At 51.1% G+C, this 16,320-nt stretch overlaps 1 protein-coding gene across 6 annotated transcripts in view; it reads left to right on the top strand.

The window, feature by feature from the left end:
- LOC105699284 (serine/arginine repetitive matrix protein 2) overlaps positions 1-16,320 on the top strand; it is a 56,030-nt gene that overhangs the window by 27,508 nt on the left and 12,202 nt on the right. For all 6 annotated transcript variants that reach the window (XR_002762364.1, XR_002762363.1, XM_023434118.1 and 3 more), the window contains exons 8-10: positions 8,929-9,193; positions 9,642-9,766; positions 11,292-11,395. Coding sequence is in view for 4 of the 6 variants with exons in the window: in XM_023434118.1 (XP_023289886.1) it covers positions 8,929-9,193; positions 9,642-9,766; positions 11,292-11,395 (494 nt within the window). In the remaining 2 variants the exon portion in view is untranslated. The remainder of the gene's footprint in view (positions 1-8,928; positions 9,194-9,641; positions 9,767-11,291; positions 11,396-16,320) is intronic.

The raw sequence follows: 16,320 nt of genomic DNA, 5'->3' as shown, positions 1-16,320 counted from the left end.
TTGAAAACAGGAGGCGAGAAATAAATAATTCGGTCGTTGAATTAATCATCGAGCTAAGAGGGCGAATCGATAATTCTAAACATTCTTCATGGATCCTGGGACCGTGTGATCCTTTCGGAGGACGCACCCCCAGGGATCCCTAGGAATCCCGTCTAGATTAATTCCTGTTCGCTGGAGCTCTTAACGGCGCCGTTATAAGGAGGGCGAGCCCGTAACGACGCCGTTAATTCACTCGGGTGTACACGCGTTTCGCAAGCGGATTAAAATGGTGAATTTCACCCTGCGAGATTCTGGATTCGCCCCTTCAATTTCTAGCATTATCCCATACTCCCTAAAAATCAACCCTTTAACAGTCGTTGCCGAATTTTTACGATTTTTCCCCCCCACTAGGGAAAATTAACGGCTCCATGGTTTAATTTATATAATCTCCTCGGTTTCTTTCCCTGCCTAGGAAGCTCTCTCCAGGGTGAAAGCACCCTTAACCCTCCACCCCTGAATCAATGTGGGTGGATTCCGCCCCCTCGCGCGTGATCTACATTTACATCTCCACCCGGATATGCATACGAATGCAGAAATGTAGAAATGCACGCCGGAGGGTAAGAAGGAAGGGGTAGACAGAGAGGGAGAAAGAAAAAAATGGCTTTCTCGGATCTCCTCGATTTTCTGGGCCCTAAAGGGGTAAGTGAGAGGGGTGACCATTTTTCACCAGCTCCGTATCTCCCGAAGAAAACGGCCGTTTATGCGCCGTTGCCTTCGCGCCCTCTCTCTCTACGCGAATCAATGCGAAGTGCGCCTTCTTCTTCGAGGTCCGTGTGCACGTGGCTTTACCTGCAGTTTACATGCAAATACACAAAGCCGGCCGCCATATCTGACGCATTAATATCCGCGGACGTGCCGATATATCAGGCCGCGCGTCCGCACCCTCTGCTCTTCATCAACGCCGGCTCATCCGGCCTCCCCGACTTTCGCACTTCTTGGGACTCGAGAAAGAGGGGCGAAATGAAGTCGTTAAACGGCGTTAAACGGCGTTAAACGGCGTTAAACGGCGTTAAACGACCATTAAACGACGTTGAACGACCAGTAAACGGCATTAAACGATCTTTACACGACGTTAAGCGACCTTAAACGGCGTTAAGCGACATTAAGCCGTCGTTTAACGACTGATCCTCGACCCGCGTTATCAGGATTCCCCTGGGAATTAGTATTAATATCCCGAGTCCAGGGATGGGGCAGGAAACGTTGCCGTTAAACGGAATTACTAGCATGGTAGAGGAAGAGCCAATGCCCCGTTATAATCACGGACTGTCTTTCTCTCTCTCTTCCTCCGTTATTACGGTCCACCCCCTCGTTGTAACGCCCCTTTCCCCGTTATAACGGCGTTACTGCTGCCGCATCCGGAATTTAATCCCACCCCGAGACGTATGTCGAATAACCGCCAAGTCGACGTAACGAGGGGCAAAAAGAGAAAGGGGGGAAGGGGGGGGATTAATTTACGGGAGAGACGGATTGTTATAAAAATTGTACCGCGGTGAGATTTCAAGCGATTTGGATTTTTCCAGAGGGGGGGGGGGGGTTCCCCCCCCCGGTCGCTCTTGCTACCTTTTTATTCATCTGGCTCCTCTCTGAACTTTGTATTATTAATTCATCCTCTCGTTGAAGTGGAATCCTGTGATTTTATAACATTCTATGGGCATTTGTTATAAATCTGGTGCAGGAGTGCGCAAATGTGAAATTTTGTCGAAATTTCAGATTTTCTTCAGGGATTTATAAATAACGTATGGGCAGTAATTCACGCTTGAGATATTGAAATATGGTAATTTTCTTCTAATTTGGCGTATTCGATGCGTAGGAATTTTTATTTTTAATAACTTCAACGGTGCGATCAGTCTCTCCCTTCTGGTTTCTTTCTTACCATTAACCCCTTTAGAGACCCATTATTTTTAATACCTCTTAACCCTATTTTCGGAAATATAGGGGGAGAATTTTTTGACTTAAGGAACCTGGGGGGGGGGGGGTGGAAATTTGGGGGTGCTATTTCCCCAAGGTATCAGGGTGTTACGGCCGTTCCTGGTTACGAGGACCCTGGAATATATTACGAGGGGTTTTCCTCGGTTACGGGGGTAGTTCTGGAGATAATGGCCGGGCTAAGAGCATTATGGCTATTAGTTGCATTCCGGCCCACTTCTGGACCACCCCCTTCTCCTCCCGGCCAATAATGGGAACCTACGTGAAACGTTGATGATAATTCGGGGCCTGATATTATTCCAGGGAAATCCATGTCTGGGGGGTTGCCTCTTCACCCCTTGAGACTTGCCATATCACCCTTACCCCACGAGATTCCTCTCGATGAGGTCTTTCGATCTCTTCGGGGCGACTCGGGGGGGTCTTCCGCATCTTCCACCAGGTCCTGACCTCGGGGTCGGGGTCGGTGACTCCTGATGTCGTTTTCGGAGAGGCACACGTACCAATCCCCATACACACCCCGTACACAATTGACCCAGGTCGGGGTCTCGTATCGAGGCACCCTACGTGCCAGGGTTGTGAAGCGACCTCGAGAGGGGTTGAAAGATATCGGAAAGAGACTCGATTTTTATATTGTACTTTGATAACCAAAATTCCAAACAGTGGTTTATCAATATTTAATTAATGCACATTGCAAGTAAAAAGAATATACACACTTGCCTGACACCCTTGCTTTGAATTGTTCCTCGAGAAAATGTATGATTCATAAATTTGCAAGAATTTGCTTATTTTCTCATGGTTAATTATTATGTGTATTTGTTAGTTCTCGGAGGATTTGGGGTGTAAATGCGTTTGGCGGGGTTGGGGTGGTGCTGCCTCGGCGAATTATTGACGTTTGTCGGGAAAATGAAAGGAGTCTTGCTTCTAGAGGGCGTATTTCTTTTTTCACCCTGAAGGGAACCACCTTTGTAAATTCCGCGATCTCAGGGGTACGTCTACGTGGCCCGGTTCCCGAAAAGAGCAGTTTCCCAGGGATAAAGGGGGACCCCGCGGGAAGAGCCATTCAAGGAGCTGAGAGCCACGGGAAAGTTTAAGGAGCGTCGCGACGCTCCCAGTTTTCTTCCCCTTTTCAAGAGGGCAAGTTGTCCCGTCACGGGGTTGAGAAGCTGAATTTCATTATTTCCCGTACAGGGTGGAACACTTTATATTTCGATATATATTCTTGGAGATACGTACGGGAGCAAAAATGAGGAAAATTAAAAAACACCCCGTAGAACCCCTCTCACCTAACACCCCCTGAAGAAAGGGTGAATTTCCAAAACCCCCTTTCCCAGAGTCGACTCTGCCCGACACTAACGACATCAAGGAAGGAAATGAAATTGCGTCGGAAAGTCGGCTCTTCTTACCCCCTTTCACCCTTTCGGCCCCCTTTTCCCTCCCCCGCTTAACTTCCGACTTTTCCCTGCCAAAGACTTCCTTTTCTCATCCTTCCCGGAAATTCTGGTTACGGGGAATATACCCCGCGTTAAAATTACCCCCCTTTGACGCGTCCCGGGGGCAAATGGGGGGAACCACCCCACCGGACACGGAGGTCGATTAATCGCGGAAGGTCGAGGCGAGATAAAAATTCCTATAAATAAAAAAAGTATATACATGTATATAAAGGAAATACGGGAAAGGTCGGTTTTCCTCCCACCACCCCTTGGGGGATTTTTCTTCTTTTTTTTTTCCTCTTCCTTTACTCGCGCGGAAAAAAATCGTCCCCTTTGGTACCGGGGAAACAGGGAAAATAATCGCCGGGGCATAGTAAATGCGGTTACATGCGAATGCATCCATCTGTGCACGCGGTTGCACTCGCGGATGCACTTTCGGGCCCGCGTTTTACGAGACCGCATAAATAATGCGGTTCGTCCGCGGACTCGCGGCTGTCGGCTCCGCACCGTTGTCCCTAATAAGCGTTTATGGCGCTTTCATGCCCAGCGAAACGGCCGTTTTACGACTAAATAGTCCGTAACGCCGCGATCCGTTACCGTTTTACCATTGTACCATTTTACAGGGCATCCCCGCGACGCGTCCCGAATGGGAGACCCGTGACGCCTCCACTCATTCTTCTTTTTTTCATCTTTTTTTTTCTATAAATTCGGAACGAGAACCGAGGGACATTGCGGAAGAACTCGTCGCGGAATTGAAGGATTTAAATGCCGAAGTTTTATCCCGAAAAATTGTATAATAAGTGGAGGATAATCCTTTTCTTGGTTCTTAACCCTATGAGCGCTTAGTCCTTCTGGCGTATGGGCGAATTTCGCTGGGGCGGGCTGGCGATATTGGACCAAACGTCGGACGCACGTGTGGGGACCACGGGGTTAATTATTAATTTTCGAGGGTTCTTTTTTTTTTCCGTGACGCGGGGATTTAATGGAGGGGGGAGACCTTGAAGAGGGACTCGGGGGGAATTTTTCGGACTGGAAAGGAGAGAAAAATAGGTGGAAATCTCGCGGTGGAATGTCCACTTTCGCGGATAAAAATTCACCTCGCTGGCATTATCTGGAAATCTGTTTGCCCCGGGCGTTCACTGCCCATGAATCACCCGGCCATTTCGTAAATCGTTCGGCCACGAAATCGGATAGTTTAATGTCCGCCAAAGCGCTCGACAGTTGCCGAAATTGTCCCGGGAATGGTCGACTTCTCCTCCACCCAGGAAGAGCGAATTTCACCGAGAAATAAATAAGTAAATAAATATAGCCGCCGGAAAATCGGGAAAATTCTGATCTGCGCATTAAAGGTCGGGATTTTCCCTCGAACCCGATGAAAGCGACTTTCGAAGTCCTTCCGGAGAAAGAGGCGGAGAAAGCGCGGATTCCCGACACGTCGCGGCGATTCCGCGCGGCGCTTCCGCCGCGGAAAATTTAAAGCCACCTCCATTACACGTTGCCGTACGCCGTGCGGATCTCTGCGATACCATAAAAATCTGCTGAGAAGCGGAAATGAGATCCGTACGAAAAAAAAAAAAAAGAAGTAAGTAAAAAAACTGGACTTAACGGTCCCTCGGGACTCCGAATTTCGGGACTCCTCATAAATGGACCGTGATATCCAATGGACCGTGTATCCCGGTCGAGTTTCGATTTTTAAAATCCCTTCGCGGTTAAATTTCTAATTCCGTGAGAAGACCTAGGAAGGAAAAGAAAAGTAAATAACCTTCCCTCCGAATTTTTGCTCCTGTCCCGATTTTTCGACTTCCGCGTAGAACGGACAGACGGACCTCCTGAAGCGGAAATAGGAAGACGTACGAATCGAGAAGGTAATTCAATATTTTATCAGCTAACGGAGGAGACGTCAAAGGAGAGGGAAAGGAGGGGCACCCGATAATAACCGGGAAAGTCGGAGCTTCCTCTTCCCGAAGTCGCGACTCGAGCCGGAAGCGGAAGAGTTCGGTTTATCATCCGCTCGAAAATATTTATTTTCCCTTTGCCGGAATACGCGGAAGGTTGCTTTAACGACGTAGTTACGTACAGTTCGTCCTTCGGCGCGGAATAATATTTTGAAGAAAACGCGAGAAATAAGAAATGGAAACGGAGCTCCTCTTCGTTGTAGCGCCAAGTCTTGAATGGAAGTGCGCAGCCCTGTTCGCGCACCCCCTCGTGAAATTAGCTAATTTGACGTTTTAATAATGTCGCAAGGTAGCAGTGATATTTTTAAGGGTTGCCTTCGACCTCCGTGATTAATTTGCAATCTCGGGATGCATCGTAATTTTTTTTTTTCCGTTTCCTTTTCTCCCCCGCGATTTTTCTTCGGTTCTGGTATCGCGTGTCGCTTATCACGCGACGTAGTCACGCCTGGCGCGAACCCGTGTCCTGGAAAAAAGGAAGAAGTCGGACTTGCGGGGGGTGGTTGGCAAAAAAAAAAAGGAAAGAAAGAAGTAAAAAACTGCGGTAAATCAATCCGCACCTGCGGAGGCACGATTGCGCGGCGCTGGACAAGGCCGGAGCGCTGGAAATGCATCGGCTGATACGACTGATACGGTGATAAGAGCAGTCGTCGTTAATCCGCGTAAGCACCCCAATTATCCCGGGGGCGACGTCTGATGGAGCCGATCATTCGATCAACGTCTCTCCCCGTAATCGATTGGACTTTGGGTTCGATCCGCGAGAAATCGATCCGTCAACGTCGGGGTTGAAACGCGCGGCGTTTCTCGAATAGGGGGGGGGGGGGAAGGAGACGGATTGAATTTCCATATCTCTTATCTCGCGTCCGAAATTATCGAAATCGTGTCGTGACAGTGATCTTTTGAAATCCCTCCGAATTATTCATACTGGGTATATCAATGTACATATACCTATGATGGACCGACCGGCAGAGTTTCGCGGCAAATACATTTGCGCATATTAATAATTAATAATCATTACCAGGGATGTATATTGCAGCGTCCGGTTAAATGTCACGGAGTAAAGAAGCTCGACAGAGTATCGCGCCAAACACTCCGTATCAAGTAATCCCCAACGACGCGAGATAATTAATATTCCTTATCAAGGGTTCAGGTCCAGGCAGCAGGGATGATTAGGGGAGAGCCTCGACCAGGGAACCGCGGAATCCGTCTGCGGAAGAAGTACAGGACTTTTTGCGGAATCCCGGAAAGCGGGAAAAGACGAGCAGACGTCCCGAGGGCGCGTGGGGGGTGCGGTTTCCGGAGGGGGGCACGTCTGTACGTACTCTCCCTTGCGGTGGGTACCAACCTCCGCACGCGGATTCCGCACACGAGAGGGGCCACGGAAAACGGGGTCGGCGTCGGTGCCATTTGAAATGCATGAGCCTCATGAGCGTATCCCATGCATTTTCCGGAGGCGCGTCCCGGTCCCTCCGGATCGGGACCCGGAGTCCCGGAGTCCCGGAATCCCGTCCCGTTTTTCCTTCGTTACCGCTCCTCCCGTCTCTCGTCCCGTATCCCGGGGGACGCACTTCTTCACCCCCGAAAAAGTTCACCGAGGCGAATGGGGAGATAAGACGCGGAGTTCCTTATCTCGCCCTCTATCCACAACTCTATCCGCTTAAATAGCATAAAAGTAATTTCACCCCATTATCGCGGATCCTAAATTCAGTCCAATCGTCATCGTCTTCCTAATCGTGAAATCCTTATCAACCCATAAACAGAAATTCACTAATTATCCCTATATAATACCAAAATTCATAATTTTTCTAATCCAATCCTTTATCATATTCTCTCGCAGTTTCGAGTGCCCTCGAATTTCCCGATTGAAAGAAAAGAAGTTCTGCGAGAATTCCGGAAAAAACGGGGGGGGAGGGGGGGGAAGAGAAAAGTTACGATAACAGTCCTCGGGGATTAAAGAGAATTAAAATTAATTCACCGACTTCTTCTCTGGTCTTTCTCGTTTTTTCTCGGTGTTCGTTTTGAGGGGACGTTTCGATTTTCCCGCCCTCCACTGTTCCGGGAGGGGGGACCCCCCGCGAGGAGACTTGCGGCAGCCCAGGTCGGCCCTCGACGATCGATCCCGACGTCGACGTCGACGTCGCCTCGAAACCCGAGGCAAAAGCCGAGCCCTCCCGTTTCTCTACATACATAGTATATACATTCCCCCCTCCATTCCCTATCCCCCCTCTTCGACATACGCGCATGAAGTGCAATTGAATTTCGCGTCCAATTCACCGGAGACCCTCGCGGACGGTAATTGTCCTCATTGTCGCGTCTCTCTCTCTCGGGTCGAGCATTCGTCGATGGCGACACCGAGTGTTGTACACTTTGTAGTCATGAATAAAATCGGTGTCTTGATTTTGTACCCCTGGTCTTGCGTTATCAAATTTTAATCTTGGCGTTATATGGTTTAGTTTTAACTTTGATCTGAAAAATGTGAGGTCTTGGTTTATTTGTTAATCGTGCTTTCGCGCATTTACGCATATTTTTGTAAATTTTTTTTTTTCACAACTGTGTATTTTTCACCCTTTGCACATTTTGTTAATTTTGCATACTTTTCCGCATTAACAAAGAAAATATGAAGATTGATTTAAATTATTGTCCCATTGCAATAATGACCCCGTGTGACAAGGATTTCGGTATCTTTCCCGCGACAGAAGGGAAGTCGAAGGAATCCCCTTATCAGCTGATGCGGCTCCCCCGCGGAGGCTCCGCAAGATTATTCCCCGACACGAATTCCGACCTCGGCTGGCCGGGAGCCAAGACGCGGAGGAAACGCAACGCGGCCTAATTTCGAAAAATAGCTGCCAGTCTCCTTCGGGAACTGGGTCCCGAGGGATGCAGCGAGGGGACTGCGACACTTATATAGAACTCCAGAGGAGGAGAGAGAGAGAGAGATATCCAATTCCTCAATCCCGTCGCTGATAAGGACGGACCCTCCCCCCTGATTATTCCCCCGCTGGCCGAACTTCCGGGACGTGTTCCCACGACTTCTAATTGAACCGCCTCGTTATTGGACAAGGGCAATCCCGACCCCGTCCAATCCCGGGGACGCCTGTCGGCCACTTCCGGGAGCGATTCTTATCGTTCTTATCAGGTTCGGCAAGACGACGCTACCGGCGACTCACGACCTCCGTCTTATCGGATCCCGGGGGATGACATCCCCGTCTTACCTGTCCTGGGGATGATAACCCCGAGGGGGGTAACAGGGGTACCACTTCCGGACATCCCACAGCGCCCTATTATCGGAAATAATTGATATCGAGCGTCTTATCATGTCCCGCGAGGTGACCCCCTCGTCTTACCTGTTTCTCCCCACGATAACACCCCTCAAGTGGGGTAAAAGTGATGATGGGGGGGGGTGCCACTTCCAGATATCATCGGTAATAATTCTTACCAAGCGTCTTATCACGTTCAGCGAGGTGTCACCCCGGTTTTATCGCGTCCAAGGGGATGACACCTCCGTCTTACCTGTTCCTCCTCACGATGACACCCCCCAGAGGGGGGAGGGAGGGATGCCCATTAACTCGCGGCGTTTTCAGCTTCCGGCTCGGGATCGGTGATCGGACGGGACCCTCTTCCTCCCAGGGCGGTGAGCACGTCTCAGCTGCCCCAGAGGACGCTGACGCAGCCTCCCGCGGGGCTGTCGACCCTCCCGCTATCGAAGACCCCGTCCAGGGCCATCGACGTCCATCGACAGCCACTTCCGGTGCACCAGTCGACGCCCCAGGCTTCCGGACGCCAGCTCGACCGCGTCGAGATCCTCCGCGCCGCCAGCAGCGGCGACGTCCGCCTGTGCCCGACCTCGTAAGTCTTATCTGTTGATAACAAAAAAAAATAAATAAAAATGGCGGAGGGGATGAATTTTTGTTTATCGAGCCCTCCTTTCGAGTGGAGGCTGTATATTGGAGTGCATTCCCTTTTGTCCCGGAATCTTGGCCGGTAGGATCTGTAAGGACGTTTCGTCCTTGTCTCTCTTATCGGAGTCGGGCTCGCTCCCTCTCTCTTGCTCTCGAAGGGCTCGCCAGGAGAGACGGAGAAAGAGAAACACTCTTGGGAGGTGCATCGATACGATCCTTCTCGGAATATTTTCTCCCGGCGGTAAGTCGACGTTGCAATTTTCCCGGTGACACGTTTCCCCGCCCCGCGTCGCGGAACGGCACCGTCAGCGGGGCTTCCGGCGCGGACGGGCCGCGCTTTCTTCCCCGACTCGGGAGGAAAATTGCAGCTAACGCTCCCGACTTCCTGTTAACAGGTCGCAGGAAATCCTGAAGGACCTGCCCAGACAGAGGGTGGTCAGTCCCGCGGGAGTGGCCAGGACTCAGGTCGAGCACAGAGTGTCCAGCCCGAGTGACTCCGAAATGCAGCCGCAGAGTCCCGGTGAGTTGATTTTGAAAAATTGTTAAAAAAAAGGGAGAGGACGAGGATACTATGTCTCAAGGCCCGGAGGACCTCAAGCCCTGCGGGAGAAAAAATTAAGGGAGGAGGATAATTTGTATACTTTCCCTGGAAAAAAATTCCCAGTTAAGGGAACAGGAATTCCCAATTTTACCCAAATTGGTTTGTTTGACGTGCAGTTAACATTTTTCTGGTTAAATGTATGCCTTGTAAAATATTATGCCTCGTTGCGTTAATCTTTTTTTTTGGGAGCGATTCTCGAGGGAAGGCTTCCTGGACCAGAAAGTATGCTTCCTGAATCGGTGAGCACACTTCCTGGACCGGGAAGTACTCCCTGAGGGGCAGCCCGTCGATGCCGAATTTTTTTTCCAATTTTTTACTTTTAAATTCGTTCTCAAAATCTTCTATGTCCAGGGTTTCGGGAATATTTCCCGGTCCCGGTCGCGTCCCTCGGGAATTCCCTCGGTCGATCCGAGCGAGCGAGCGAAGCGCCGGCGAGTGGCGCGACCTGCCGGCCGTCTCGAGAACCCGCTTTCATCCCGGCCGGTTCTTTATCACTGACCAGCTCATTGGCCGCGGCGGATCCCGCGGGAAGAAGTCGGACTTCTGGCCGATAACCTCCTCCGAGACCCGTATATAGTCCGAAGGGATGCTTCCTTTTTTCTCCCGCTCCTTTCCTTTGGCTTTCTCTCCCTCTGGACCTGCCTTGCGCCCTTATCAGTAGAGCCTCTCCCTCTTCCTCCGGGGTGTAATCCGCGTCCCTGCACCCCCCTCGATCCCTCGGGACCCGTGTCGGAGAAGCTCCGCTACTTAACGGGAGAGTGTACCATTAATGGCTGGACATCCGGATCTCCTCCCCCGCGGGTGTTTTCCCGATCTCCCGAGGGATTTCCTTGATTTTTATTTTCCTTCCTTACCTCTTCGCATCTGTATCCGCTTCTGTCTCCCCGATCATCGAAAAATCCTCCTGAAAAATATCCCTCGGGAATGAACGTCCACATTTCCTTCGATTACGCACATTCAGAAAGGACCTTTTCTTTCAAATTTTCCCGAGTCTTGAAAGCGACTTGACAACCCCCAATCCTCTCCTACCCTCGACCCCCCGCAAACCCTTGATGTGACGTCGCTCGATGAATTATTCACCGTTTGCAGTCGAACCGCCTTTGGCGTGCAAGCATAATGGCCCCGGAGACGAGGACCTTGGGTATCCCCTTTCTCCCTCAGGATCTCTCACATTGATTCCCGAAATTTCCCCGGGAACACGCTCTCCCATTGATTCCCGAAATTTCGCGAACACGTTCCCTCTCTGTGAGGTTAATTTCCTCCCTTGAGGATAGGAGGCGAGAAAAAGGCGAGAGCCGGGGTATCCCTCGGGAGACGGGAAGGCAATTCCTCATCTCATCGGGTAGCGTTAATATTTGTAAATTTCGCGTTTCTCCATCACATAAGAAATAATAATCTAATTACGTAAATTTAACGAGTAATTAACAATTCCTTTCCCTTTCAGGGGAGAGGAGGACGAGTCCAGCCAGCAGAGAGGTGGACCGAGGTGGAGGGCCCAGACATCATCCCCGAGGATCTCGACCCGGCAAGGACCTCTCCCAGAAAGGGGTGAGTGTCGAGACACATCCCGCGGGATCGATCGATCCCGATCGATCCCCGGGATGCCCTTGGCAAATATTTGCCTCCCTCGCAATCGGCGATCCGCTTAACCCGACTCGTTCCATTTTCATTAGCCGAGTAATTAATTAAAATCTCGGCCCGACACTTGGGGGCCCGAGGTACTCTCTCTCGGTGTCCGAAACTAATTGCGTTTGTGCGGCTGTTTGCTCGGAAGGGAGGCGGCTCGTAATGCACTGCCCCGAGTGCATACAAATACTCGCCCTTTGCGTCGAGTTTCGCCCGAGAGGGGTGTCGCGTCTAAATTCGGTCCGCGGTTTTTCGCGAGGGGGTGAGGGGGCAGTCCCGCCCCCTGAAATGCACTCCAGATAAATCCCGACGAGGGGTGATTAATTATTTTAACCCTGCACCCCGAGTGCAGTCTCTGGTGCAGCTTGTACCGGATACCCTGGCAAGGGTCGAGAGCTGCAAAAAAAAAGAGCATTTCCACCCTTATTATTATTATTTAAGATATGATACCAGGAATAAGAAATTAAGACGTGATACCGGGAATCATCGCATAGTCTCGGCAATACCATCACACGATACCATCGTTCACCCCATGGAATCAGAACCAGGAGACCCCATATCGTCCACCATTAATATCAAACCGAGGAAATCCAAGAGCGGACATTTCCAGGAATTAGAACCGATCCTGGGGAAACGAAGGTCCAAGATAATAGGAACGACCTCCCGTTTCCTCCTTAATTCCTCCCTCGGGATGAGGAGCCGCGTCCCTGCCTCGTGGCGGATAGAATCCCCGGCGCTTTTCCGCGTTTCCCGAGTTTTCCCCGTTCACGGGCGCCGATGGGGAAAACGCCTTCTGTAAAAGATGCGCGGAGAGCTTTTCCCTGAAAGCTTTTCCCCCGTCGCGCATCGTTAAGGCGGGAAATTGCGGGGAGCTGCGGGAAACGCAGTCGGGAATTTTCGTTAAAGGGTTGAAGGGTGGTTCCCCTTTTTCCATGGGGACGATCGTCAAGGTGTCCGGCCTCTCCCGGTGAAAATCCGCCATCGAGCGGTGGGTCCCGCGTTTTTTCCGCAGCGGTTCCGCAAGCGGGGCTGCGGAGGGGACTCGGGACCGTGAATGGAGTCGACGGGAAGACTTTTTAATGCATTTTAAGGCGCGACGAAGGTCGATGAGAGGAAAAGCTTCTCTTGGGAGGGACGGCGAAAAGTGGGAGTTCTTCCTTCCATAAAATGAAAATCCGTCATTGTCGTGAAATATGTTAAAACTCTTGAAATAAAAAATCCGCAATTTTCATTTTCCAAAAATCTCCCTTGACCGTTAACGAGCCCTGTCGAATTTTTACAAAAATCCAGGACTGCGCGGAAAAACATTTTCCATGCCATGACTGTTCGAGTAACCTCAAAGAGTGACTTTACGCGATGTCGTATTAATTAATAATTAAAGCAATTGTTTCCGGTCGAAAATCGTAGTGATGGTAATTTTCGCATTTCCCTTCTCCGAGTGCCTGGTAAATTCTCGCGTTTTCCGCCTTTTCCGGAAGAGAGAGAAAACGAGAGGAAGCTTTCCTCGCGAAGCGTCGACTCGGGGATCCTCGACCCTGAAGAGAGGACCCCCCGCGAAGAGGGCTCCACGTCGCTCGTTTACCCGCGACTTCGGGCTTTTTTTCGATCGAGGAGACGCGAGCTTTAATTGCCGCTCTACCGTGGGAAGAGGGAAAACCGGGAGGAAAGAGGATTTCCCACTTTCGCGAGTCTCTTCTGTGCGAGGAACTCGTAGAGGAGATCTTGAAGAGAACCCTGGAAGAGGGGGAGGGGGTCTAAGGCGCCTTCCGTGTTCCCGGGGGTCTTTCACTCATTCGGGAAGAACCCGGGGGTCCTTCCTTCTTCCTCTTTCAGTCTCCTTCTATCTCTTTCTGGTAATCGACTCTTCGAGCTCGCTATCGATAAAGCCAATTTCTTTTGCGAACTGCTCCGGATTAGAATTAGAGTCCCGATATCCAGAAATTGGGGAGTTCGAACGATGGTATCCCACGGGATGTTCCCGGAATTTATTTCTCACGTGGGAAATATATCCAATCTTGGTCCTTATCGGAAGGAAATTTTGGTAAGAACTCTTTAAGAAATTTGGAGATTTTGCTAAAAATTAAGGTGGCGGTATTGAGATAGAATTCCATTGTCTTGTACGATGTCCTTATCAGAGGAAGGTCCGCGAGGTGATTATGTCAATGAGGCGCGATTTTGAAGAATTTTTCAGAACTTTTAAAAATATTCGAGATTTCATTAAAAATGGCAGATCGCTACGCGAGATGTGGAATTCCGTTATCAGAGTTATCAGGGCTGATAGGGGTAAATCTGGGGTGCGTATTTCTGCATTAGTCGCGGCCGGGTGATTTAATTTCACGAGGGCATAAAACGCGACGTCCGCCTCGAAAAAGCGCTTCGCGGGAGTGCCGATAAATCCCTCGGGAGTCCCCCTCCCATTATACATCCCGGGCCTCGTTTACCATCCATTATTATACGGTAAAGAAAACTTGCGCCAATTTATGGGGAGGACCGGCGTGATGCACGGCGAGGGGGCCGATGCACCTCAAGAGGAAGTTCCCCCGAAACAACTCCTGCGCGATTTACAGGCGTTCCCGGGATGAATAAACCAGGGAGAAAGCCCCCGATCCCGAGGGATGCCTCGACCATCCTATCCCGAGGGACTCGCGAGGAACTTGGGCGCGAATCTCGCGAGAATCCGGAAGGTTGGGGCGAATAAATTGGGAGAGACAGCATCCGGATCCCGAGGGACGCGCGAGAAGGTCCAAGTGAAACAGTCGGGACGATTTTGATGAATAAACCGGGAAAGCCCGCGAATCCCGAGGGACTCTCCCGGAAGAAATTCGAGACTCTTGGAGAAGTTCAGCTGAAACGGCCGAGACTTTGGCGCGATTTTTTGGATATACCGGGATAAATAAATCAGAGGAGAGAATCCAGATCCCGAGGGACTACCCTGTCACTTGGAGGAAGCCTGGAAGATCCGGAGGGGCTCACCTGTCACCTGGAAGAAGCTCGAGGAAGTTCGCGAAACACCTGGGGGGAGATTTTTCCGAGGTCCTGCGATTTTTCAGGTCTCGGGATGCATAAACCGGGAGACTTTGCGGATCCCGAGGGACTCACCTGGAAGGAACTCGAGAGTCTCATAGAAAAGTCCAATGGAAACGACATGTACGACTCTTGCTCGATTTTTAGGATATCTGGGATGAATAAACCAGGCGAAAGGAGTGCATCGATCCCGAGGGTTCGCAGTTCCCGAGGGATGTTCGGGACTCCCAGGGGAAAGCAGGGAGGGACTCGAGGCGAAACACTCGGGCGATTTTCAGGATATCCTGGGATGAATAAACCGGGAGGGAAAGCTACCGGTTCCCGGGGGAGTCGCCTGGAAGAAGCCCGAGGGACTGCCTTTTCGCTCGGGATCGGGCCAAGACGGTTCTCGCCGATGTAAGCGAAAGCTCCAGGAATATCGGGTTCGTCTGGATTATTATCCGGGGGAATTTAAAGCCGGGAGAGATAAAGAGGAGGGAAGTTCACAGTCGGCCGCGCCGGCAGATTGGAAATCCTTAGGTGGTCGAGAAGCCGGAGGACTCGCCGGATAAATCCCGGGGGCTTTTATCCCGAGGGAGCCTGGCAAATCCTTCGCGGTGGGCGAAAACGCGAGGTTACCGTGTACGGGGATTAGAGTGGAAGTTCCTTCGCCAATTGGCGAGGAAGGATCCTGATCCTGTGGACCGAGGGGCCCGACCCTGGGACTGGTTTCGCCGGGACCGAAACCAGGGACGCCTCGATTCCCGAGGGACCCTGTTCCCGATCGCCCTCTGCTCCTTATTTCTAACCTTAAATCAAGGAACCGCATTTAACGCGAAAATGAAAAATGAAACGAGGATAGCGAATCCAGGCCTTACTCCTTATCGCACCTCCTGCCGATTTATCAACAGTTCCATAAACAATTGCTAACCTGAAATCTAAAATACAATCACTGCATTAACAAAAAAAAAAATAATAAGGAAACAAGAGCCAGAATTGCGCCTGAAAAATTAAGAGTATATCACTTGATAAGAGGCATTTTATGCATATTGGATAATGGAGCAAGTTCGAGTTGACATCCGATGCACCCGGGATGCCCTGAAATTCCTGCGGCCCGGCCCTGGGCCAACCTCGGGCCCCGGGCCCGAAGGTGGGAGGTCCACTCGAGAAGGAGGAGGTAGAGACAAAACCGATCCCGACAAAACACACAAAACAATGGTCAACGAGAGGCCGAAGGCCGGTGCATGCCGGGAACCTCGGGAGGAGAGTCGGTGCACCGCCGGGACGCCAGTCTCCGGCAAGCTGCATCCCGCTGCATCTCGCTGCATCCCGCTGCATCCCGCTGCATCCCGCCGGACGCGCGACAGTTTGGGTCATCTCCCCGCACTTCTCAGTATTTCGGACCACGTCCGAGCTGCATTCGAGTGCACTTCGCGGTGTGCTGAAACGTAACGCAGGATAAAAACACTGCATCTCGTTAGACGGTGCAACGGTTCGGTGCATATGTGCAACCTGCAGCACATTTGAGCTGCATTCGAGGGCACCCCGGAGCACAACGCTGCATTCTCCTGCATCCAGTCAGATCTTCCACCAGTTTGGGGCTTCTCAGCACAGCCGAGCCGCATCCGAGTGCATCTCTCAGGGCAACGCGCCACTGCAGCTCGGTGCATCTCGCGGCGTACCGTGAGACATCGCAGCATCCAACTGCAACTCGGTGCACCGCGGATTTTTTTAAGACTACGCCGAAGAGGAGGACGAACGGCCAGACGGAGAGAACTGCAGACCGCTGAATAATTCAGCCCTCGCGGACCCGGAAGAGCTCGCGCGCGGCTATTTTCTCGCTT

Source organism: Orussus abietinus, unplaced genomic scaffold, assembly GCF_000612105.2.
Source record: "Orussus abietinus isolate OABI.00-Male unplaced genomic scaffold, Oabi_2.0 scaffold8, whole genome shotgun sequence".
Classification (NCBI taxonomy): Eukaryota; Metazoa; Arthropoda; class Insecta; order Hymenoptera; family Orussidae; genus Orussus; species Orussus abietinus.
Note: the sequence above shows the minus strand (reverse complement) of the source record. Positions and strands in the feature narration are given on the sequence as shown.